The 26432-nt window shown below is 41.8% G+C and overlaps 2 protein-coding genes across 3 annotated transcripts; one reads left to right on the forward strand and one right to left on the reverse strand.

Moving 5' to 3' along the window:
* Positions 1 to 274: 274 nt before the first annotated feature.
* On the reverse strand, positions 275 to 26401 carry GLE1 (GLE1 RNA export mediator). Of its 2 annotated transcripts, none has more exons than XM_043916707.1 (16): positions 26168 to 26401; positions 21159 to 21380; positions 15099 to 15209; positions 13025 to 13173; positions 12716 to 12776; positions 12277 to 12531; positions 10631 to 10778; positions 9862 to 9974; positions 9626 to 9695; positions 6289 to 6431; positions 5997 to 6187; positions 5296 to 5425; positions 4400 to 4504; positions 3201 to 3283; positions 2246 to 2309; positions 275 to 627 (listed from the first exon to the last, which is right to left on the reverse strand). In XM_043916707.1, the coding sequence occupies exons 1-16, from the start codon at positions 26264 to 26266 to the stop codon at positions 559 to 561; spliced, it is 2013 nt and encodes a 670-aa protein (XP_043772642.1). In that variant the 5' UTR covers positions 26267 to 26401; the 3' UTR covers positions 275 to 558. The 2 variants fall into 2 exon arrangements, with proteins under 2 accessions (XP_043772642.1, XP_043772641.1); XM_043916706.1 differs by having other exon boundaries at positions 10631 to 10862; positions 26168 to 26399.
* Positions 19400 to 20244, forward strand: LOC122702835 (small integral membrane protein 20-like). The gene has a single exon (XM_043916708.1). It carries the CDS (start codon positions 19471 to 19473, stop codon positions 19672 to 19674), a length of 204 nt encoding a protein of 67 aa, XP_043772643.1. The 5' UTR covers positions 19400 to 19470; the 3' UTR covers positions 19675 to 20244.
* Positions 26402 to 26432: the final 31 nt, after the last annotated feature.

Genomic DNA, 26432 nt, shown 5'->3' on the forward strand with positions numbered 1-26432 from the left:
TTTCTTCTGAATTTATAAATACTTCACAAGCTAACTGAGGCAAAACAACCATAACCCAGGCCTGCATGTGAAGATTTGGGCCTCAACTATTAAGTGCTGCTTTAAAAGGGACCTCAAGTCTTTGTTCATTCCAGAAATTCTGAAAAGGGGCAGCATGCAGGAAGGGGTTGGGTGTAGGGGAGTAAAAGCAGTGGGTCACTTCAGCTCAGAGTGAAACAGTCAAGGTATTAACCTAATTTCTGAAAGACACTTAAGAGACAAAGGAAATAAAGGGTAAGATCAAGCATTAACCTTTTATTCTCATAATTTTTTTTTCTTATTTTCCATAAAAATGAGAAAGGCCAATTTTGTTTACTCTGTCGTGCGGACCTCTTTAAGGAGTCACCAGATCTATTAAGGGACCTCTTAGATTTGTGACCCATAGAAATCTCCTCTTAGTCACAAGATACAAATACACAAACCACATATTGACATGAGTTTTCCCATGTACAGCTGTCTTCAGTTGCTTTATTATTGCCCCTCTGCAACAAAACGGTGATGGTGGGTGCTGGAGTGACATCAGGAACGCCAGAAGGAGGAAGTCAAGAAGCCCTTGGGGACAGGAATCTCCCTGTGCTGCAGACATTTCTGGTCAGGCAAAGACAAAGAAAACCAAATGATTTTCTGATAACACTGCTTCCAACAGTTGATAGTTGAAGAAGGATGTGGTACATAATACACAGTAGAATATTAGCCATTAAAAAGAACAAAATCAAAATAAATAAATAAAAAGAACAAAATCATGCCATTTACAGCTACATGAATGGATCTAGAGATTGTCATACTGATGTATGTATGTCAGATACATACATGAAGTAAGTCAGATGAAGATAATTATCATATATTACTTATACGTGGAATCTAAAAAAATGTTGCAAATGAACTGATTACAAAACGGAAATCAGAGTCACAGATATAGAAAACTGTGGTTACCAAGGGGGAAAGGGGAGAGGGATAAATTGGGAGATTGGGACTGACATATACACACTGCTGCTGCTTCTGCTGCTGCATCGCTTCAGTCGCGTCCGACTCCATGCGACCCCAGAGACGGCAGCCTGCCAGGCTCCCCGTCCCTGGGATTCTCCAGGCAAGAACACTGGAGTGGGTTGCCAGTTCCTTCTCCAATGTATGAAAGTGAAAAGGGAAAGTGAAGTCACTCAGTTGTGTCTGAATCGCAGCAACCCCATGGACTGCAGCCTACCAGCCTCCTCCATCCATGGGATTTTCCAGGCAAGAGTACTGGAGTGGGGTGCTATTGCCTTTTCCCATATACACACTACTATATATGAAATAGATAATAAGAACCTTCTATATAGCACATGGAACTCTACTCAATACTGTGTAATGACCTATATGGGAAAAGAATCTAAAAAAGAGTGGATATATGTATATGTATAACTGATTCATTCTGCTATGCAACAGAAACCAACACATTATAAATTAACTACACTCCAGTGAAAATTAGTTTAAAAGGCAAGGCTGTGTATAAGACTTCTACTTCTGCATCAACTGTAGTGGAGGACAAAGGTCAGGTTATCCTTATGTCTATCCCATCCTCATCTCCACAACCTGGCCTCACCGTCCACTACTGCTATTTCTCCAACTGAGCTACTGGAAACTTGAAGTCAACGGGCTGTCTTGGTAGATGTACCACAGAGTTCTCAATGATTTGTCAGAATTCACTTCTTAAACTTTTTTGGCACATGGAAAAAGGAAAGGAGTCTTAACTCAAAGTACAGTCTGTTCTCATGAAGAAAAGTGACCAGTTCCTTAGATCTGAGACTGAGAAAAGAACCTTGGACAAAATGCAAAAAAAAGTATCAGTGAGCTAAGATTCATTAAATATATTTTACATCTTTTTTATTCTGCACAGGCAGTATGGACAATGACACACAGGAAAATAATGAAATGGCACCCTTAAGGTGAAGAGGGAATGATGTGCAAAAAGTAAGGGGGGGGGGTGGGTGCGTTTCCTGGTAGCCTAGAGGTTAGGACTCCATGCTGTCATTGCCGAGGATCTGGGTTCAATCCCTGGTCAGGGAATGAAGATTCTACAAACCACCCGGCATGGCCAAAAAAAAGTAGGGTTCAGAAAAATCAAGGTTAAGAGACTGCAGTCAGTCTGGAGGGGAGGCCCAAGACTTGTCAGACACAGACACTGGAGGCTGACAACAGTTTGGGATATGCTGGTCTAAGGGCACCTTACCTCCAAGAACTGCTTGAGGCGTATGAAGGAACCCATCTGCCCTGAGCTTGTGATGGCTTCAATCCTACAAGGAGAGAAAGAAGACAGTACCTGTGGTTCACACATATCTTTTGGAGAGGGGTTAGGGACCTGCTGATCTGGAGGAAGTGGCAGAACGCATGATTCCCAGAGATATCTTCTAGACTTAGGATGCTGTCACTCTACTAAACGGTCTCAGCACTTTATTTCAGACAAGAGGGTAAAGGAGAAGAGAGCACTATTCCTTCCCAAGGTCTCTGTCATCAGCTGAGATGGGTGTTGCCAATGCCTTTCTCCCTTCAGTGAGTTGAGAGGGATGAGAAAGGGCCTTGAAGTTGAATCCCTCAAAAGAGTCAAGCAAACTGGCTGATCAATCAGATTCACCAACTGATTTACTGAGGGGGTTAGACTCCTTGGCTTCCTTCATGACTGCATGTTGTCACCATCCCAGATTATCTGGGGGAGTCTGAAAAACAAGAGAGTTTTAAATGGGATCTGAATCCAAGATCTTCCTAATTCTTTTTTTGATGTCTCACTCAACACAAGTGCTTCTGATTGAGTCAGAAACAATATCTGAACTTCCTTGGTGGTATAATGGATAAGAGTCTGCCTGCCACTGTAGGGGACAGGGGTTTGATCCCTGATCTGGAAAGATTCCACATGCTGCAGAGCAGCTAAGCTCACGCCCTTAGAGCCTGTGCTCCACAACAAAAGTAGCCATCTCCGCGAGAAACCTGCACACCACAATAAAGGAGAGACCCCGCTCAGAACAACTAGAGAAGGCCTGAGCACAGCAACAAAGACTCAGTGCAGCCAAATAAATAAATAAAATAAATTTTTTGAAAAAAGAAACAGCATGTGACAGCAGCCATGGGCATCTGATTTCATGAGTTTTCACCTACCAAATTCTCTGGTGTCTACTCAACAAGTCTAATACCTGGGGAAGTAGTCCTCTTTGATGAGAAGTATCATCTTCCAGAACTGGACCTGGTACTGCTTCATGAGGGCATTCCCACACACCTAGAGGGGAAGGTGCGCACCATCAGAGCAGGGAATGAAAATGGACACTCAGTCATAAAGGATAATCAGCCCTTTGCCTCTCATTCCTATCAAGAATTTCAGCCACAATGCCATTCAGCCAGCTAAGCAAGGGAATTAAAATCCAACTTTCTTCTGAAGCATTTTCACATATGGCAATACCTCCATTTAACCAGACCGCCAGGTAGCCAGGTGTTTCAGAGGTCGTGACTCAAACTTAATTTACTATTGATTTTAAAGGAACAGCATTACTTCCCAACCTTGGTAATCAAGGTAGAAGGAATACCACGTGTTTTCAATGACTCAGGATCAATGATCATTTACTATGACTGCAGGAGCTGTCAGGTGAGTAGAAACTGTTGGCATTATGGGCCAAGTGGTCTCAGATTTGTTACGGCATGTGCTCCAAGCATTTATTCTTTAAGAACTGTCTCCTTTTCACAGAAACCCTTACTCTTACCCTATAGTGGGGGCCCCTTATAGGCAGATAGGACTGTACACAGCCTTCTAGATGAGACAGGTACCTGACCTAAGCTGGTTAATCTTATTTTCTCTCCTGTCTATTAGCAGTCCCACTGATGGGACACTAGTTCCACTACACTGGGTGACCACACTGAGGCTGAGGGATACAGCCCAGGAGCATCTTCTCCACTGTGTACCGAGAAGCAGAGAAAGTTGGCCTACAGAGCAAGTAGGAGGCAACCCGCAGGAAGAGCAAACATGAAAAGACCATGCGGTCCCAGAGAGAGGCTGCCTTGGTCCCTGGGGACATTCCAGTTCCTGGTTCCAGGCCCTGATGAGGTTCAACTGTGCATACTACCCTCCATTCTCTGAGTGAGTCACTTCTATATCCCTAAAGCAAATTCCTTTTCACTTGTACTGGGATGTAGTTTTCTGTTCTTTATAATGACAAGACATCCACACAGAGAAGGAAAGTACACTGGGAAGAAAAGTCAAAAGCTAGCTTTCTCTTGGGGCTTGGGAAAAAACTTCTAACACTGGCCCCTAATGGTGTTCACTGTTAGCCTCTATTTGTCTATTCGTCATGTCACGCAGCGGCCCACTGGTGCTCTCCCGTGTGGTGACTGTACTACATACCTCTAAGAAGTCAAAGAGGAGGGTAGCCGTCACATCTGACAGGGGCTCCATGTTTAAGATCTGTGCCAACCAGCGCCAACCATGATTTAAGCCATGAGGGTGAGTCTGCGAGCAGAGAGGCTTGGTCAGGATTTAATCTCATTTTATTAAGAGGTCTAAATTGCCAGCGTTATCACCCAGTCATTACCAAGGGAACATGAACCCCCTGATCACCTAACCTAAGCACATGCCACAGGGCAGAAACAACAGAGGCCGAACAAATTCTGTTTTTAAATATTGCAACACACTGGGACCCACACATTCTTTATTGGATTCCTTCAACACACAGCTGTCAGCCTCAGTTTCAGGAATTCTAGTTACTCTTATAAACAGTTCTTTATTATTGACATTTTATTAATTATTCCTGGTACCTGCAGCACAACACCTGGGACACAGCAGGTGCACAGTAACAAGTTCCTAGACTCAATCAGCTTATATTCTTTTCTCTTTGAGTTTCCAAGTCCACTAACTTCTCCATCTCTCTAATCTCCATTCCTTGCAAAATGAACTAGGCAGGCAGGTCAAAGCCCTGGCCCTCTGCTGTGGCTCTGACAAGTGTGTATCATTACAACTTGCTAAGCCTCCGTCTGCCCCTTTGTGAAGTAACATATGTAACCTTGGTATGTAATTGGTCTCTAGGGCACCAATTAGTCTCTGAACAAATGACTCTGATGATCCAAAAGTTTCCTAATAATCAATACCCACTTCTCTAAAGAATACCTACGAAGCAGCGCTATTCTTTAACTTATCACATGATGGGACTGTTCTCTGAAAGGTCAGTATTTCCTTCAGGTAAGATATAATAATATGGACCCTGGTCCAACTGCTCATTATCCATAGTAACCCTTCTCTGCTACCTCTTGTCGGTTTCCATATGGCCACCGGAGCTGGATGATGGCGGCATAGAGACGGATCATCCCAGACATGCGCTTTAGAAAGTTGTCCTGCTGCTCTACTTTGGAATCCTTTACTTGGTAGCCAAGCATCCTATGTGGTAAGAAAAAATTCAATGTGATAGAGTCAAAGTGAGGGTGACCAATCCATTACTATTTATGGCTAAAATTAACAACATACCATTACATTTAGCATTATTACTAATACATTATTACACATGACTACATTGGTAAATGTAATTTTGCTTACAAAACACTCACATCCATTATCAAATCTGCAACATATAAACCTTGAGAGGTAAATTCCCAGAAGGTAATGAATATTATTATCCCCATTTACAAACAATGAAAAAAAATCTTTAAAGAGGTGAAAAAACTCCCCATTTTTGAAAATCTATTAATAGTCAAAACAAGGGTAAAATTCTAAGACCTCTGGATTCTAAATCCAGAATTCTTTCCGCTGTACTATATTGATTATTGATACCTAAATCCACAAATCCTAAAAGCCACCCATGAAAGACATGTATTTGCATGAAAGACACTGTATTCTCTGACAGAATGTTCAAGGTACATAAGAGATGCTCTGAGGAGGGGAAATGAATCTCAATTCTCTCGCTCTCTCTTCCGCTCATCACCTGGGGACAGTAAGGAGAACACCACTTCACCTCTGATAGTCTTCCAAAGCCATTCCCTCTTTGAATGCGGGGTAGAAAGGAACAGAGTAAGGACACTTCTTGTGCAGGTGAGCCAGGATGAGGTCCCCTACTCTGGGGTGGAGCTCCCAGATCCCGGATGCCACAACCGCAATGGGGAACGCTGCTTCGTGATGGGAGGCCACTTCCTCCTCCCCTTGTTTCTGGGAGCACAGAGAGGGGGAGATTGTAAGTTAATACTTGAGAAAGGCTTAAAGGTTAGGCACCAGCCTCTTCCCATATCTCTGGCAATAAGGCTTCTCACCACAAATTTCTCTGCCAGTTTGTACTGGACAAAGTCTAGGCCCTGTGGGTTAAGTGTGACAGACACGGAGCGCCCGCCAGACTGAACAGGTTTTCCAGAAAGTAAGCTGTGGATCTTGTCAAAGATTTCCTTCAGCTTCGAGCCTGGGTATGACAGAGATAGAGTCTGTGATAAGATACAACTGCAGTCAATCTATTTTTTTCATCACTGCAATAACAAAGCCTCTGTATAAACCCAGCCCTACAGAAGTTCAGAGCCTAAAGCCAAAATACAGATGCAGAAAAATATATGACAATCAAATGCATGTTGTGGAGGATGCGAAAGTACACAGGGTGTGGTATTATTTTGAAGGAATTTATCATTGGTAGAATGAATTAATTCTGAAACTGACACATCAGAGAGATGAATCGTATAGAAATAGGTGTTAAATTGTTCCAGATGCGATGGGTGTGGCTGATGTCCCTAAAGGAGTCACTTGTAACTCCAGGGAAAACCTTCTAAAGAATCTCCAATTCACAGTGGCTTCCCCTCCTTCTCTTGGACCCACCTTCCTCCACAGAAGCTATTATTACATTCATATTATAGACCCTGTGTGCCCCACCTTCCACACTGGCTAATTAGATCAGGACGAGTTAAGCTGAGCTAATCAGCCAGCTGACTGAGTCAGTTCCCTGAAGTGGCCAGTCCTGTGCTGTCCCTGTCACGTGGACCAAAGAACAGCCGTCTACAGGAGAATGAAGGTGGGCAGAGGGAAGCCTAAGAGAAGAGAGAAAAGGGTCATAACATTTCTGGCTCCCGAGATCCAGCTCCACTCCTGCCATAGGAAACTGATTTATCTTTAGGACAAACCCCTTACTCTACTTATTTCTCCTTCCTTTCCTTTTTTTTGGCTTAAGCAGATCTTAATTAGTTTCCATTATTTAAAATCAATGTTTGAATGAATACAGCATCTCCAATTTACCTGCCAAGTTCCTAATACCCTGTGCCAAGTTCATAATCATTTTAAGAAATGTTTTAAAAATCTCAGAAATATCCTCCCCAGACCACTGATTCAGTTTCATTGAAAAAACAGGGAAGAGGGGTGGCACATTTCTTAGGAATTAAGAAAAAAAGGAAGAAACCAAGAGTTAAATAATGTCATAGAAATTTCAAGGCCAATAATCCCCTGAAAACAGAAGCAGAGACTCTAACCTGATACATTAAAATATGTATGTTTCCATACAAATTTACTCAGCTCACATTCCTGCCAACCCATAACCCAACTATATCTTTATTGAAGGTTTCAGAGGGCCCCACTGGCCAAATCCCCATCCAGCCCCTCTCCCTGAGCCCCTCCAATTAGGAAAATCAGATCCCAGCCCAGTGTCTGACATGGCCTCCCACCTCCCGTATGCCACAATGGCACCATATCTGTCTTTAAATTCTGCTCCACATTTAACTATTCACGGACATGCACCTCTAAAGAGGCAGGAATTAGGTCACCTCTTTCTCAGTCATTCCACACTTCCTCAGCACTAACTCTGCAGAATGTCTGTGTCTGACCAGGCTGTAAGCTCTCATAGAGCTTACGATAATGATGGGAACACAGGGACACAGCTATGAAACAGATGGGAAAGTCAAGAACAGCAAAACTAGAACAGACAATGAACTAGAGGAGGCAGTCATGGGGATGACTCTCGGGTTCAGTTAAGGTGACTGAGTAGATAAGGTGCTGGTACTGGTTACTGAGAGCAAACAGGAAAAACGGTAGGCAAGAGGAGGACGATGAGAGGTCAGCTTGGAACATGCTAAACCTGAGGAAGCTGAGATATATCTAGGCAGAGCTGCCCTTCGGGTAGCTGGAGCAAGGTAACCTGAAGCTCAGAGGAAAGGAATGACCCAGAGACTGAGCTGGGTGTCATGTGTGCAGAGGTGAAGTCTGAAGCCAGGGGGGTCTCAGAATGAGAACCGCAGGGTGAAAGCATCCCCAGGACACACCTACCACCAAGGTGGAGGCAGGAGACTGAGGAACCCACAAAAGAGAAAGAGAGGGGGGAGGAGGAGAAGCTGGAAATTAATGTTGCCTCAGAAGCCAGAGGACTAGAAGTGATAGAGAAGGGAATAATAAACAGGGCCAAAGGGTAACATGAAGATTAGAAAAGACTAAGAAAACACAAAATCAAAAGAAACAGGTTTTAGAATGTGAGTGACAAGCATGTTTAAAGGGAAAGGACCTTGTAAAGAAAGTTATTTTGTAAAAAACAGAAGAGCTGTCTCTTGAGGGGGATAGGAGGGGATGATAAGTTTCCCGAGGCTCATTCAGGGCCAAGGCGGAAGGGGAAGTGTGGGCCGGAAGGGTACTGCATTCTTTGAAACAGGATGGTTTCAAAGCAGGTAAATAGAGCTGTGTTCTACTGCAGTGGGTGGGTTGGGGGGTTGAGGGGTGAACCTGAGGATCTTACACCTGAGGTCTCAGTTTTCCAGATAGAGGAGGAGGCAGGGGTGGTCAACTGAGGGGTAAAGACCAAGGACAAACCTGAGGAGACCAGGGAAGGTGTGGGACAACTGTCTGGTCAACCTTTCCCCTCACTGCCATGGCTATTAAAGGAAATGGCATTTTCAGTTCTAGAAAGTGATACATATTTATTTATTTAGACCTTGCTTTGTTCCAGAAGGAATTCCAGGCAGCAAAGTGATATGTAAGTTCAGTCACAGAGCCTCTCAAAGGCAGGAAGGGCAACTTCCCACACTTTCTGGGTAACAAGTTAATCAAGGGAACCCGGGTGGAGGTTAAGTCAGAGCAGCTTCCCAGCTGCACAAGCTCCCCAGCCACTTGGCAGCACAGTCTATACTGTGGAGGCTTCCACATCTGAGCTCTGTGAAAATGAACCTCTGTTTCTAAAGAAGAGGGGTCTCCGTGTGGTTCTTCCTCTCTAAATCTCAGGCTCTGGAGAAAAAAGGTAGGCATTCTCAGCGTTCTCATGTATTAACAAGCAGGTTTCGAGTCTGGAAAAGCTAACGTTGTAGGACAAAAACAAAGAATGCAAGTTACATCCTAGGCTCCCTAAGGGGTGCTTTCCGCAGTAACTTCCAATCGTAGCTAAGAGTCTTCCTAAATAATTTACTACTAATACATAACTTATTTAAAAAGAAAAAAGAGTCAACAAACACATAATGATTACCTTCTACATGCAGAGAGTAAACCAGCCAAGGCACATAGCTTATACACCTGATCCAACAGTCAACATTTGCTCAGACATAATCTATTTATAGGAACCTTACAGACAAGTGGATTTGGAATCTCAATAAACACTGGTACAATGAGGTGAAGGGCCACATTCTTAACTCTCTGACCAACCTGCAATGGTAGAGATCTGGCTCACTGGGATCGTGGCAGCCTTCTGGAGGTCCATCTTGATCTTTTTGGCCTGCCAGAGGAAAGCAGCGAGAAGGCCAACAGCGTTTTGAAGAGCTGAGTAGATGCCATTAGGATTAGGGATGTGATGTGACAGGCGAGCTACATTTCTTGGGGACATGAGGCTGTGGGGGGGGCGCCATCAGGCCCAGAGAATGCCCAACTCCTGTCCCTCCTACCTGACTGTCTTTGCTGTTGCTCAGGCCCTCAAAGGCCAGCACGCACCGACCGGAGGCCTCCTGCAGCTGCTGGTACCACTGCATTGTACTGTCTTGCACCTTCACCTGGAGGTCTGAGGAATGCAAGAAAGATACTTCCATAAAAGGAGAATTTATTGAACACTTAATATGAGCTAGGTACTATTCTAATCAACTTAAGTAGAATTGATTGAACATTTAATATGAGTCAGGTACTGTTCTAATTACATATGTGTTAACTGCTTTCACTGTCATAATAAGCCTATAAGGTGCATTCTATCATTGTCGTTTTATAGATAAGGAAACAGGCATGGAAAGGTTAGGTAATTCGGCAAAGATACAACGCCAGGAAATAGAAAAACTAGATTCCCACGGATCTGACTCCAAAAGCAGTGTTCTCAACCATTATGCTATATCGATTCCCTCGTGTTTAAACATATATTCTGTACACACTTATTTAAAATACTCAATAAAATAAAATAAAATACTCAGTAACAGCAATATGTGGAATAATATATCTACTAGGATTATGGAGAATTTCAAGTCCTCATGGCAAGTGTTGGAATCTGAAGCCAGGCTCCACATCAATCAAAACTGAATGGAAATCATTAAAAGTACCGAATCTTACATTATGTAAAAGTTCTGATAAATTGTCCTGTAGCTTAATATAGTATTCAAAACATGTTCTCGCTTCTTTTCACATTCTGAATTACACATCATGTTAAAGGACCATTTCCACACCAAGACCCACCTTCGTTCGGTTTCGCCCCTGGGCCCTGGTTGGGAACGGGTGACTCTTTGTGGGCCTCCGGCCTCTGCTGCATCTGTGACTCTTGCCGCTTTATCCGGGCTTCCTCTTCATCCCGCCTCCTCTTCTCCTCACAGGCCCTGGAGATCTCCTGATGCAAGTTTGAGAGGAGGTCGCGCATCTCCCGTAGCGCTCCCTCAGCCGCAGCTTGGTCCTCTACTGTGGGAAAGCCGTTCTGTCACGGTGACAGAGGCAGAGCTCAGTGGTTATTTCCTGAGCACCTGAGGTGCTGAATCATACCTCACACAAGTCCATGTATTTCTAAACTGGAATTGTGCCAAGGGAGTACCCACGGTCAGCATGTTGATACCTGCTGCTTTCCTGTTCTCTTAAAGGTAATACTGATTTACCATCACATTCACAGTACCGAAGGGTAGATCTTTCAATGCTCTCATCAACACTGGGAACCAGCCTGTGTTTTCTACTACCTTTTCCCACTAATAAGTGATAAGGCTTCGTGAAGAAACACCCAATTTTAGGTCTGGAGAAGAAAATGTTCAAGATGAAGTAGAAAACAGCTTGCTTGCTTTCTGCTGCAACAACTACAACTGTCCCATGTCCAAGGGATAGAGAAGCCAATGTGAAGGTGTTCCCATTACACAATTTGAATAACAAACTATAATAGATGACATATTATACATCAATTATATAAAGTTCATATGTTCTTAATGATAGTAAAAAAAAAAAAACCTCAGGTCACTGTGGGAAAATGCTAGGAAAGCAACTCTATACTCTGAAAACTGATCAAAGGAAAGACTCAAATATTTATCCTTCCTTCCCTATATAGACTGTACTTAAGATAGTTTATGGGGAAATTTTCTTTGTAGTAGAATTCTAGCTAAAAAATATGGAAAAATGATAGAAAAACTTAAAATTTACCATCTCTAATGAAATAACCATCCTGGAATGTGAAGTCAAGTGGGCCTTAGGAAGCATCACTATGAACAAAGCTAGTGGAGGTAATGGAATTCCAGTTGAGCTATTTCAAATCCTGTAAGATGATGCTGTGAAAGTGCTGCACTCAATATGCCAGCTATGTATTTGTCATGATTATAGTAATTATGCTTTCAAAATATCATGTTAACTGAAAAAAGCAATATACATTTCTGTAAGGTTTTAATTTTTATCATAAACATGGCAGGTGTCCAGTATATATTAATGAACTAAAGTGTTCGGCAATTAGACGAAACAAATTTTTTTTTAACCTAAGGTAAGAAACTCTCTATCAGGACTTCCCTGCTGGCCCAGTGGTTAAGACTGAGCTCCCAATACAGGGGTCCCAGGTGCAATCCCTGGTCAGGGAACTAGATCCCACATGCTGTAACTAAGACCTGGTGCAGCCAAATAAATGAATATATATTAAAAAAAAAAAAGAAAAGAAACTCTCTATCTATAGAAGGCCAATTAGGGTGGGGAATCTCACACACACACTCTGTCAGAGAAAAAATAAATGCTAACAGTGGTTATCTCCAGGTAAGAGGATGACAAGTGATAATAAGAAGGTAATATTTTAAAATCACAAAACCATTTTGCTTTTAAGGCTCTTCATTTCAAAGACAGGAGAGAGTGTGTTCCTGAAGCCCCCTCACCTCAGAAGTGGCCCGGATGATCCCTGAAACAAGACCGCAGAGCTGGTTGCCTCGGGTCCGGAAGGCAGACAGGTCGACCTGCAGCAGGGCCCTGTGCTGGTCGGAGGAGTCCAGCTGCTGGCTGAGGTGCAGCACCTCCTCCTGCAGGGCGTAGAGGCTGCGCAGGCGGGCCTGGCCTTCTTCCTTCCGGAGCCGCTCCTGCTCCTCTTGCTTCAAGCGCTGCTGCTCCGCTTCCCGCAGCTTCAGGTTGAGGATCTACAGAAAGGGCTGTCAAATTAAGGGGCTCCTGGGACTTCTCCTTCTACATGCCTCCAGTCCCACGCAGACTGCCTGTTCTCACAGATAGGCCCCAAGTCAGCCACAGCGCGGCATGACAGGGGCTGGGTCCTCTACGACTGCCAGACAGTGAACACCCACAAGGGTTCTCCCGGGCGCTGACCTTTGCTCTGTGACGATGCTCGGCTTTCAGCTTCTCTTGCTGCCCCAGGGCTTCTCTGGAGCTGAAAGAAAAATGAAGGGAGGAAGAGTCAGGGATGCTTCCTAAAATAGTTCTGCCTCTCCTAAAAGCTTCCTCTCTTTGATTTGCATTGGTCATCTTTCCAAGGTTGGTCCTTTTTCTAGGTTATAAGCTTCTCTGGCTATTTTATTTTGGTACGTAAGGACTCAGATTCTTCCCTCTGGGTTTTATGTTGGGAAAGAGCTCTGGTTGACCACGCCGACATTCCCCTTGTAATTCAGGGAGACTCACCTCTTCTCCATTACTTCCCGTAAGTCCTGGAATTCTTTATGATGCTTCAGTTCCTTTCGTTCATCAAACCGCTTAAGCTGTTCAGATGCCATCTCAGAAAGGGCCCGCACCTTCTTCTCCTGCTCCTCCTGCCACTGCCTCAAGCCCTCCTGCAAAGGATCAGCACCTGCTCTCTGGAGCTCCATTATACCCTGCTTGTCTACCCCTGTGAGATGTCCTCCCATCAGGCCTCAACCCCATCGAAGATACTCCGGGGCATGGAATCACCTTCCTACTTCTCAAAATCTTTGCTTGAGTCACCTGTCCCCTTTGGGTCGATCTTTAAATTCAGCTGTTGTGGAAAGCCTTCCCAACTTGCCCCACACTGTTCCTGTCACTCCAGCCTAAGCTAAGAATGGACAGGATTTTACCAATATATTATCAAATAGCCCTGCACTTTTAAGTTTCCATCCTGTGCATTCTTTTTTTTTTTTTTGGCCATGCCCTGTGGCTTGTGGGATCTTAGCTCTCCCACCAGGGATCAAACCTTGGTTCTCGGCAATGAAAGCAAGGTGTCCTAACAACTGGACTGCCAGGGAACTTCCATCCTGTGTATTCTGGTGAGGGCTTCAGGGTCATCTAAAGAAATTCTTATTCTATTATGCTATTCCTATCTCACTTCTTTCTGTAAGTTATTATCTCTGCCTAGATTCTTTTCCTCCATCTTCACTTAGGAACATCCCTTTCTTATACATCTAAAGGTACCAGGTATTTCATTTATTATTCACAAGAGTACTCACATTTGACTTTTAAGGGCAATTAGACATTTTAACTATCAAAATTTAAAGTGTACATATCCTCTGACACTTGTTCCATTTTAGGAACTTGTCCTGAGTAAATACTTGCCTATGTGTGCAATGATATATGCATAAGGATGTTCATTACAGCCCTGTTGATAATGGCAATGAATTTGAAACAATTTAAATCAACAGGGAAGTAAATATAGGAAGTCATACTAGAAAATACTCTGCAGTCTTTAAAGAGAATGACATGCTATATATATATACTGACATGGAGATATATCAAAACATACTGTTAAAAGATACTAAGCTATTCTATTCTGAAACTTATTTTGCAACATGAGGGAGATTATCAGCAGTGAAAAACTTTCTACTTAGGTCTGGAAGACAGAAAGTCCATGGACAAGTGATGACTGACAGAGCAGAGCTGAGAAAACCTGAATACACAAACACCCTCTGTCTCTCTTTCTAACCATTTCTCACCATCTCCACTGCTACATCCTTGAATCTAAGCAACCATCATCCTTTTTCATCCAGTGTCAAAGTGACGGCTTCAATAAGTGTTGTTCTCTCTTACTCAGACTATAATAGCCTTCTAACTATATTTCACTCATTTCTCTTGCTTACTTCTGCCTCTCCCTCCAGCAAATAAACTCTATGAGGACATGGATTGTGTCTCCTTTGTTCAATGTTTTATCTAGACCTAGAACAGAAGTGCTCAATAAGTATTTGGTGATTCCATGAATAAACAGATGAGGGTAGATGCTAGAATTTCACTTTATAAACTCACCTACTCTGTAAAAATTTTTACAAAAGCATGTATTGTTTTTCTAATAAAAAAAGTAAAGTCACCTGAAAGTATCAAAACACTGTTAATCGGCTATACCCTAGTACAAAATAGATATTAAAAAAAAAGAAAATAAAGTTAAATAAACATTAAAATAGTGTTATTCTTTTCTCAAGAGGCTGTTAAGGTCCATCTTCTCAGTATAACTTTATCTGACAATGCAGATCATCTTCAAATTTTGGAAAAGTAAATGGAAACCAGGAAAGTCTCAGTAATCTTCCTAAGTTCAAGGTAAAATAGAAGAGCTAGGACCTGAAACCAGTTTTGACTTCAGAGAGTTTACTCGTGACTGTTACATTGTAACTATCTCCCTAACAGAAATGAAGCCACTAGCAGGTAGGGCAGGATGATCAGCATATGGCAGACATTCCTAGTCCCTGAGGAATTGCATGTGAATGTGGCTCCTGAGGGTCAATGTCAAGCCTGCCTTACTTCATGGGTTACTTACTGCTCCTTTCATTCTGTGCACCAGCTCATACATTCGGATGCAGCCTTCCACTTTCATCCCCCGGGGGGACTGAAGTACCATAGGTTCTGTATGTGGAGACTCATGTTTGTCCTGTATAGACGGAAGACAGAAAAATTAAGCTTTTAAGATGGTCAAGTTGGTATTATTCTGTCTGAACAAAAGCCACATCCTTGCTTACAATCAGCAACCAATAACAACAAAACAATTTAAGTTAGAACCAGGGTGCTTTTCATTATATTGACCTTACTCTAATTGTTCTCCTTAGCAAATTAAGTGGGTGTTTTTGCTTTGGACAGTTTTTTGTGTTATTTTTTTGCTTGTTTCTTTGTTTTGATTTGCACACCATATTTCCCCCCATTTTTTCTTTTCTAATAAGTGTCCATTTTTGCTGGGGTGGGTTGGATGGAGAAACCCCAGCCCACATCCCCAGTTCATCCATGCCCCCTAGCCTCAGGGGTCAGTAGGCATGAGATCAGCCCAGCAATCAAAGTACTCTATCCCTCTGTACCCAGTGTCTACTTCAGGAATGAGGCTTATGACTTAAGCCAAAGTCTACCTCTGAACTTTTCTTTTATATATATATAATTTTATTTATTTATTTTTAATTGATTGATGACTGCTTTACAAACTTCTGAACTTTTCTGACAGAGCTATTTTGGAGGGCTTTCTCTTCTTCTGGGGACGCTAACGTAAGAAGGTATCTGTCTAAGGCTATCAACAGACATCCTGCCACACAGTCTATCTGAAAGATGAAATCAAGAAGAGTTACACAGAACTGAGAGAAGAGAAGCAAAGCCCCGTGTTTGAGTCACTGGATCAAGTCAGAAATAATATCAAGGAGAGACAAGCAGAAAATAGATCCTCCAGATCTAACTGATTCCATATTCCTAGACTTCCTGGTTGTATGAGCAATTAAATTTCTCCCCTGACCCCTTTGTTTTGTTTAAGCTAGTTTAAACTAGGTTTTCTATTACTTAAATACCAGAAATTCTTAATGATACAATTTGTTATATAAAGCCATCCAAAACTTTACTTAAACCTTAAGAATTATGGAATTTTATACCCGGAGAGGCCCTCAACAATTTAGTCCAGTACCAGATTTACAGACGAAGAAACTGAGGGAAAGAGGGAAGAAACTGTAGGGAACAGTCTGAGGGTACGCCACAATACTGGGAGGATCAGAACTAGAAACTGCTGCCTCTGAGAAACTGCTCACAGAAGCTTCTTTTTTAATCTTGAAATAATTATAATTCACAGAAAGTTTCAAAAAATGTACAGGGAGGCTCATGCACTCTATATTTACCAGTTCCTCAAATAGTAACATCTCTCATAAATACAGTAAAATATCAAAAACAGTAAACTGGTGGTATAAGTCACATAACTTGTTTGGATTTCACCAGTTCTGACAGGAATTCATTTGGGTATGTGTAGTTTTATGCCATTTTATCTCATGTATAACCATGATTATAAAGGGCAGAACTGTTCACCACAGAGATCCCTGGTTCCACATCTTTACATCTCTTACCTGTTCTTCAACTCTATAATGACAGTATTTCAACAACCTTAAATAAATGGAACCACATGGCACATAATCCTTTTTCTTTTGGCTGCTCCACGTAGGATCTTAATCCTCCAACCAGGGATCAAACCTGTGACCCCTGCACTGGAAGCCGTCATCCTAGTTTCAATTTTCATTTCCTTTATTGGCTAATGATTGAACATATTTTCTTTTTTTTTTTTGATTGAACATATTTTTGTGTACCTATTTTGTCATCTGTATATTGCCTCAGGTGAAAATGTCTGTTCATATCTTTTGGTCATTTTCTAATTGAAGGTTAGAAAGTTTCTGTTTAACCTTTGAGAGTTTTAAAAATATGTTCTAGATATATAAACCTTTGTCAGACATGTGATTTGCAACTATTTTCTTCCAGTCATGAGTTTATTATTATTCTACTGAGAATTTTTTTAAAAATATTTACTTATTTATTTGGCTGTGCAGGGTCTTGCAGCATGCGGGATCTAGTTCCCTGACCAGGGATCAAACCCAGCCCCCCGTACTGTGAGGAGTTTTAGTCACTGGACCATCAGGAAAGTTCCAAGGTTTTTTATTTGATGAGGTCCAATGTATTAATTTTTCCTTTTATGGATTTAGTGTCAAATCTAAAAACCCTTCAACTGGCCCTAAGTTCTGATTATGTTTTTTTCTCCTAAAGTCTCATAGTTTTACATTTTGAGTTAAATTTTATGTAAGTTATGAGGTTTAGGTTGAAGTTCATTTTTGCACCTATGATGTTCAATTGCTAGATTTAAAGCCTAGTATTTTTAAAGATGAGGTGCAAAATATAAACTAAAAAATAAACTTCTTATGCATGGAATCATGCAGTCTTTCATAATATGAATAACCATCTCTGTCCTATATTACTTTTTAGGATTATTATTTACTGTACAATAAATTGTTACTTATTGCGAATAACTCTCACAAAGACATTTCCCCAAAGAAGTTATACAAATGGCTAATAAGAACTTGAAAATACGCACAACATCACTAATCATTAGGGAAATGCAAATCAAAACCATAAGGAGATATACTTCTTACCCACTAGGATGGCTACTGTGGGGGGGAAAAAAAAAACAACAGTAAATAACAAATATTAGCAAAGGTATGGCGAAACTGAAACCCTTGTGCACTGCTAGTAGGAATATAAAATGGTACAGCTGCTGTGGAAAACAATACGATGGGTCCTCAAAATTTAAACATAGAATGATAATAATAAAAAAAAAGAATTACCACATGATCCATCAATTCCACTTCTGGAACATAACCCAAAGAACTGAAAACAGCTACTCAAACTAACAGATGTACATGCATGTTCATAGCAGTACTAGTCACCAACAGCCAACGGGTGGAAGCAATCCAAATGTTCAGTGACAGATGAATACAGTGAAGTATTATTCAGCTGTAAAAGGAAGGAAATTCTAACACTTGCTACAACATGGATGAACCCCTGAAGACAGTATGCTAAGTGAAATAAACAAGTCACAAAATGACATATACGATTCACTTATATGAAGTATGTAGAACTGTCAAATTCATGATGGTTTTTCGATACTGGGCCTGGGAGGAAATCAGGAGTTTGGGATGATGAAAAAGTTCTGGAGATGGATAGTGGTGATGGTTATACAACACTATGAATGTGCTTAATACCATTGAATTGTGACATTAAAAATGGTTAAATGGTAAATTTTATGTCATGAATATTTTACTAATTAAAAAATACGTTTGCACCCTTTTATCTTTGATGCCTGTTATACAGGCATTTATTTTAAGACAGCTAGAAGATATACTTTAAGATTAAAAAGAGAAAGATCTCTATGCAGAAAGTTTTTCAGAGGAGTATCTTTAAAAGCAATGAAATGGAAAAACATAAATGCTACATAATAAAGGAATAGTTCAATAAATTACAGGATGTTATATATCCTGTAAGCAGATATTTACAAAGGTGGAAATAACATGAACAAATAATTCAAATAGTTTGCTAACAAAGTCAAGTCAGGAAGGCAAATTAGAACACCAAAGTACACATACAATTTAATTATGCCAAGGTATAAGGATGCAGACTTATGAGACTGGAAAGGAGTAACTGTTGACTGAAACGATGAGATCATAAGGAGATTTAACTTCTTCCCCCTTTTTTTTTTTAAACTTCTTCCTTCTGATGCAACGAAAACATGTTTTCAGTAACCAAAAATTTTCAGTGAGTATGAACAAAAAGGACTTTGTCTTTTGGAACCCAAACATGAAAAATGTAATCTCTACCTTTCTAAAGAGTTGCCTAGTCTTATTCTGCTGACACAAAAACCTTGAGAAAGCAAAATAATGCTGTAATGCATTATTTTAGTTTAGAAGGCTTTTCTTCTTTATATTCTTAGGCCAAATACTACTTCCTATATCTTACTTTGATCCAGAAAGGATTTTTTTTTTTTTTTTTTTTTTGTTTTTTTTGTTTTTTTTTTTTTTGTTTTTTTTCTTTTTTTTTTTCTTTTTTTTTTTTTCAGAAAGGATTTAATGCAGCTTATAAAGAACATAAACTATAACAAGCACAAATTAAAAGTCAGAAAACATATTAATAAGAATGAGGCAGATATATAGAGACACAGATAGAAAACGAATCATCTGTAAGATATATTGTCAAGTGGAAAAACAGAAACCAATGAAAACAAACAAGATACACAACAGTATATTCTAGCAACTTTGTTTAAAAAGAAAGAAACAGGTCACGGCCCAGCCGGCGGGAGCCGGGTTTGGAGAGTCCGGGGCACTCGGAGAATCCGGGTAATCCCGGCTGGAGCCATGTCCCGGAACCTGCGCACTGCTCTCATTTTCGGTGGCTTCATCTCCCTGATCGGCGCCGCCTTCTACCCCATCTACTTCCGGCCCTTAATGCGGCTGGAGGAGTACAAGAAGGAACAAGCCATTAATCGAGCTGGTATTGTTCAAGAAGAGGTGCAGCCACCAGGGTTGAAAGTGTGGTCGGATCCATTTGGCCGGAAATGAGAAGACGAACACCACCTCTAATGATGCAAGTAGACAGAGACGTCATGCTTTCAGTTCTGCAGCAAGTGCAATAAGTCACCTGGCTAGAGAACACTGGCTGGAGCAGAAAACTCTAGAAGGCCACAAAGAGTCCTGTGCATGAGGATTACGTCCCTTCTTAAAAGAACCCTGGAACAAATCATACTATTAGGAGGGTTTTCATGATTTGGTTTCCTTTCTAAAAACGAAGCTGTCTCACTCAGCTGGGCTTGAAGGCTATCTACATATTATTCAGTCTCTACCTCTTAGCCAGCCATGCTGTGATATGAATACAAGCAACCAGTAGACTGGGAAAGATCCTAGACTGTTTTGCCATCCTCCAAATAGGAAATTTCAGGGGAAAACTACCATACTGAGCAGCCTCATAGGGCTCTTTGAAAATGTTAACGTTGATAAAACTCTTTGAGGACAAGGTACATTGTACTCTTTAGGAATAAGTAGTTCAGCTCAACTATCTCATTAGGAAGGTTGCTGCATGTTGAGAAATAAATTTGAAGCAAACTAAAAAAAAAATAAATAAATAAAAAGAAAGAAACAAACAGAACTGAAGAAAAAGCAGCACACATGGGAAGCTCTCCGACCACCCAGCCGTTAAGACTCTGCATTCCTGATGGAGGGGCAAGTGTTTGATCCATGGTCAGAAAACTAAGATCCCACAGGCCACACGGTGTGGTCAATAGATTAATTTTAACAACATAATTACCAAAAAGAAAATACATATGTTCTTGTATATCTGTACTTATACAAGCAAACTCTGGAAACAGGAAGAAAGAGAAGAGCAAAGCACAGCAGAGCATCAGTAACAATTTGTTTTTAAGTGGGAGAACTATCTCATCCTCTGTCTGCCCCCTTCTCTTCTTGCCCTCAATGGAGGTGACAGAGGATGAAATGGTTAGATGGCAGCGTTAACTCAATGGACGTGAGTTTGACCAAACTCCAGGAGATAGTGGAGGACAGGGAAGCCTGGTGTGCTACAGTTCATGGGATTGCCGAGCTGGACACAAGTCAGCGACTGAACAACAATAACAACAAGTAGGAGAAAGGAAGGCAGGAACAAAATCAAACCAAAAAGGTACAAACTCATTTGGAACCAATGACAAAGTATGTAAATCTAAGAGCAAGTATAAAATTTACTCTCAGTCTTCCAGCAGGAAACAACAGAAAGGGAGACCTTAAGAGTTAAACAAATGTAATGCTTACGAGAAAAAACAATCCAACTCCTCAAGAAATTAACTACTATTCTTAGTACTAAGAGAGGAATTTCCCTCTCTGGGTCTTCATAAAAAGATGTGGCAAACACTGTTCCTACAAATAGCTACATGAAGAAGAAGCAATCATTACTTTCTCAGAGTAAAGTCACTGTAGTATGACAATGATATTATAAGTAGACACTTCAACTCTGCAGCCACCATTGTCTTCTGTCCTAAGCTGAGTGAAAACCTTACCTTGGTTCCATTTGATGTTGCTGAGGAGACAGGTGAGAAGGCAGGGTTTCTGAGAGGAGATCTGGGAACAGATGAAGGTTGGTCGAGGGCTGAAGTAGATACAGAGGATGCTGACGTCTCAGAGGGAGGTGCGTTCTTTTGTATGTGAGGCAGGACATGATCTACTACCCATCCAGAGTAAGAAGACAGCTTGGGAAGAGACATACATTCTTGTAAAACATCCTAGAAGACAAGAAAAAAGTTAAGTCCAACTTGCATGTCAACTGATCTAAGCAACCAAAAAATAATTTTGTCCTTATAATCCACTATATGCTTTATTGAAAACCTAGAAGTCCTAATAAACATTAATATATACCTACATACCAAGACCCAAAGTAACTGTATTAACAATCAGAGATGAAAAGAAAGTACAGTAGTTTCTTGATAATGATCTTGACTACTATCTTTTTAGAGTATCAGACTAAACAATCCTAACTGCAGAAAAAGGAACAATTCACAAAGATGGTCATTAAAGTAGACCTGAAAGCAATCTAAAACACTGGAATGGAAAAGAACACATGAGTAATTTTGAAGTAAACTTAGTCAGCAAAAACAAGACCAGAAGCTGACTGTGGCTCAGATCATGAACTCCTTACTGCCAAATTCAGACTTAAACTGAAGAGAGTATGGAAAACCACTAGACCATTCAAGTATGACCTAAATCAAATCCTTTATGACTATACAGTGGAAGTGAGAAATAGATTTAAGGGACTAGATCTGATAGACAGAGAGCCTGATGAACTATGGATGGAGGTTCATGACATTGTACAGGAGACAGGGATCAAGACCATCCCCATGGAAAAGAAATGCAAAAAGGCAAAATGGTTGTCTGAGGAGGTCTTACAAATAGCTGTGAAAAGAAGAGAAGCGAAAAGCAAAGGAGAAAAGCAAAGATATTCCCATTTGAATGCAGAGTTCCAAAGGAGAGATAAGAAAAGCAAGGAGAGATAAGAAAGCCTTCCTCAGCGATCAATGCAAAGAAATAGAGGAAAACAACAGAATGGGAAAGACTAGAGGTCTCTTCAAGAGAATTAGAGATACCAAGGAAACATTTCATGCAAAGATGGGCACAATAAAGGACAGAAATGGTATGGACCTAACAGAAGCAGAAGATATTAAGAAGAGGTGGCAAGAATACACAGAAGAACTGTACAAAAAAGATCTCCACGACCCAGATAATCACAATGGTGTGATCGCTCACCTAGAGCCAGACATCCTGGAATGTGAAGTCAAGTGGGCCTTAGAAAGCATCACTACAAACAAAGCTAGTGGAGGTGATGGAATTCCAGTTGAGCTATTTCAAATCCTGAAAGATGATGCTGTGAAAGTGCTGCACTCAATATGCCAGCAAATTTGGAAAACTCAGCAGTGGCCACAGGACTGGAAGAGGTCAGTTTTCATTCCAATCCCTAAGAAAGGCAATCCCAAAGAATGCTCAAACTACCATAAAATTGCACTCATCTCACACGCTAGTAAAGTAATGCTCAAAATTCTCCAAGCCAGGCTTCAGCAATACGTGAACTGTGAACTTCCAGATGTTCAAGCTGGTTTTAGAAAAGGCAGAGGGAAAAAAAAAAAGAAAAGGCAGAGGAACCAGAGATCAAATTGCCAATATCTGCTGGACCATCGAAAAAGCAAGAGAGTTCCAGAAAAACATTTATTTCTGCTTTACTGACTACGCCAAAGCCTTTGATTGGATCGAATAAACTGTGGAAAATTCTGAAAGAGATGGGAATACCAGACCACCTGACCTGCCTCTTGAGAGACCTGTATGCAGGTCAGGAAGCAACAGTTAGAACTGGACATGGAACAGACTGGTTCCAAATAGGAAAAGGAGTACGTCAAGGCTGTATATTCTCACCCTGCTTATTTAACTTATATGCAGAGTACATCATGAGAAACGCTGGACTGGAAGAAGCACAAGCTGGAATTAAGATTGCCGGGAGAAATATTAATAACCTCAGATATGCAGATGACACCACCCTTATGGCAGCAAGTGAAAGTGAAGTCGCTCAGTCGTGTCCAACTCTTTGGGACCCCGTGGACTGTAGCCCACCAGGCTCCTCCGTTCATGGGATTCTCCAGGCAAGAATACTGGAGTGGGTTGCCATTTCCTTCTCCAAGCAGAAAGTGAAGAGGAACTAAAAAGCCTCTTGATGAAAGTGAAAGAGGAGAGTGAAAAAGTTGGCTTAAAGCGTAACATTCAGAAAACTAAGATCATGGCATCTGGTCCCATCACCTCATGGGAAACAGACGGGGAGACAGTGGAAACAGTGTCAGACTTTATTTTGGGGGGCTCCAAAATCACTGCAGATGGTGACTGCAGCCATGAAATTAAAAGATACTTACTCCTTGGAAGGAAAGCTATGACCAACCTAGATAGCATATTAAAAAGCAGAGACATTACTTTGCCAACAAAGGTCCGTCTGGTCAAGGCTATGGTTTTTCCAGTGGTCATGTGTGTAAGTGAGAGTTGGACTATGAAGAAAGCTGAGCGCCAAAGAATTGATGCTTTTGAACTGTGGTGTTGGAGAAGACTCTTGAGAGTCTGTTGGACTGCAAGGAGATCCAACCAGTTCATCCTAAAGGAGATCAGTCCTGGGTGTTCACTGGAAGGGCTGATGCTGAAACTCTAGTACTTTGGCCACCTCATGCAAAGAGTTGACTCACTGGAAAAGACCCTGATGCCGGGAGGGATTGGGGGCAGGAGGAGAAGGGGACAACAGAGGATGAGATGGCTGGATGGCATCACTGACTCGATGGGCACGAGTTTGAGTAAACTCTGGGAGTTGGTGATAGACAGGGAGGCCTGGCGTGCTGTGATTCATGGGGTCGCAAAGAGTCGGACATGACTGAGCGACTGAACTGACTGATGGCACATACACTCAGTGAATATTAGTTATTTAAAAGTGCTGACTGAATTCTATATAAGATTCAATTTTTTTCCAGTTTTATTGAAAAACAGACATACGTCCCTATAACTATAAAAGTGTAGGATGTAAACATGACGGTTTGATTTACATAGATTATAAAATGATTATATAGGTTCAGCTAACATCCATCTTATCACATGAGTGCACGCGTGCCACGTCGGTTCAGTTGTGTGCAATTCTTTGTGACCCCATGGACTATAGCCTGGCAGGCTCCTCTGTCCATGGTGTTCTCCAGGCAAGAATACTGGAGTGGGCTGCTGTGTCCTCCAGGAGATCTTCCCGACCCAGGGATCAAACCCGCATCTCTTACATCTCCTGCACTGGCAGGCGGGTTCTTTACCACTAGTGCCACCTGGAAAGCCCATCTTCTCATATAGATAAAATCAAAAGAAAGGAAAAAGGACTCTCAGCATATACTCTCTTAACTTTCTTATATATGGTATAGCTGTGTTAGCTACAGTCATCAAATTGTATCTTACAAATCGGCATCCCTGTCTCGTTCCAGATTTTAGTAGGAAGTTTTTCAGCTTTTTACAACTATCAAGTATTGTGCTGGCTTGTGAGTATGTCATAAGTAACTTTTATTATGTTAAGATATGTTCCTTCTATACACACTTTGGTAAGAGTTTTTGTCATGAATGGATGCTGAATTTGAGACAACTTCCTCCTCATTCTTTAAACCAAAATAAATTCCAGAAGCAATGCTTCAAATGTAAAAATAAAACCACACAACACAAAAAACACCATAAACAGAAAAAAATTTTAACTGACAAACTAGAAAAAATATGCAATATGTATCTCATATAAAGTAATATTATTATCCCTAATACATAAAAAACTTATAAAATACTGGCAAAACCCCGACAAGAAAACGTGAAAAATGAGCGTAAGACATATAAACTGGCAATTTAAAAATAAAGATATAAAACTGGCTCTTAATACCATTTGGGCACATCAGAGAAATGGTTGATTAAGGGCGAAGTTACCAATAAACGCTAAGAGTGGAGGTTTGACAAAATACTAATTGGGTACAAAGGGAAAAATGATGAATTTTAAGTGGAAATATCTGGCAGATACCATTGTGATCAACTGATAAATGTTAGCATCACCAGTGCTGGGATGGGCTGAAGCATTTATGTGTTACGGATTTGAGTTACTGAGAACACCTCATCATTTCTGCGTTATTCCTGCCAAGAATGCATAACCTGAGTCGACAACAAACAGACTCATGATGGAATTCATCCTATAGAATATAAGGTATATATAGTCTTTAAAACTGTCAAAGACAAACAGAGAAATGCTTTATAAGTGCTATATATTTTCGTTTGAAGAGACTTCATACCTGTAGCTAGATTAAGAGCAACTCGGGAAAAGGCTATGCCTTAAATATCTCGACATTCCCCACCTGCGCGGTCTGTTACGGGGCTTAGCACATCTTAGATGCAGCGACCACGCCCCCATTAAGGTTTCCAGGTTTGCCTGATGTCATCTAAAAATTTGGTCAGGGCAAGAGAAGGGCGCGCGATAGAGGATGAGACGGTTGGACGGCATCACTGACTCAATGGACGTGAGTCTGAGCAAGCTCCGGGAGATAGCGAAGGACAGGGAAGCCTGGCGTACTGCAGCTGCCAAGAGTCAGGCACGAGAGAGCGACTTAACAGCCACCACCACCAACCGTTCACCGCTCAATCTGGATCTCCTAACACAAGAGACGCGCAGTAATAAACTGACCCTGAGAGGGAGCCCAGGGCTGCTTTGACAACCAGAGCTGAGGCGCCTAACTTCGGCAGCGGGGAGCAATGAAGCCTTCAGAGAAGAGCATCTCTGAAGGGGAGCTCCTGAGAAGCTAGAATAGTGGGGGGAGAGAGAGCAGAAGCTCTAGGACACGGCAACGCACACACAGGAGTCAAGAAGCGGACGCGTGTTGTGACAAAGAACGCAGGGCCTCGGAGGAGGGCTTGCCAAAGGCTAAGGAAGCACAGAGGCCCCTGACGAGCGGCGGGTGGGACCGCCGGCCGCTTAGGGGCCACTGCTCACCTCACCCCGCAGCAGCCAGTCGCGGTCGTAGCAGAGGCGACCTTTGTCGGAGCTGCGCAGAGCCTGCAGAGTCTCCCAGCAGCGACCCTCAGAAGGCATGGCCCGCCCAGCTAGAGATCTTTAGATGCACCGCTTGTGACAAAACAAGTCCTCGAATCAGCCGCCCGGAAGCAGGTTCTACCTTCCGCTTCCGGGACGCACAGGCAGGAGCACAGTTCAACCCCGCCCCCAACGGCTGCGTGGCCCCGCCTCTCGTACCAAGCCC

The sequence above is a fragment of the Cervus elaphus genome, chromosome 11 (assembly GCF_910594005.1).
Source record: "Cervus elaphus chromosome 11, mCerEla1.1, whole genome shotgun sequence".
NCBI lineage: Eukaryota > Metazoa > Chordata > Mammalia > Artiodactyla > Cervidae > Cervus > Cervus elaphus.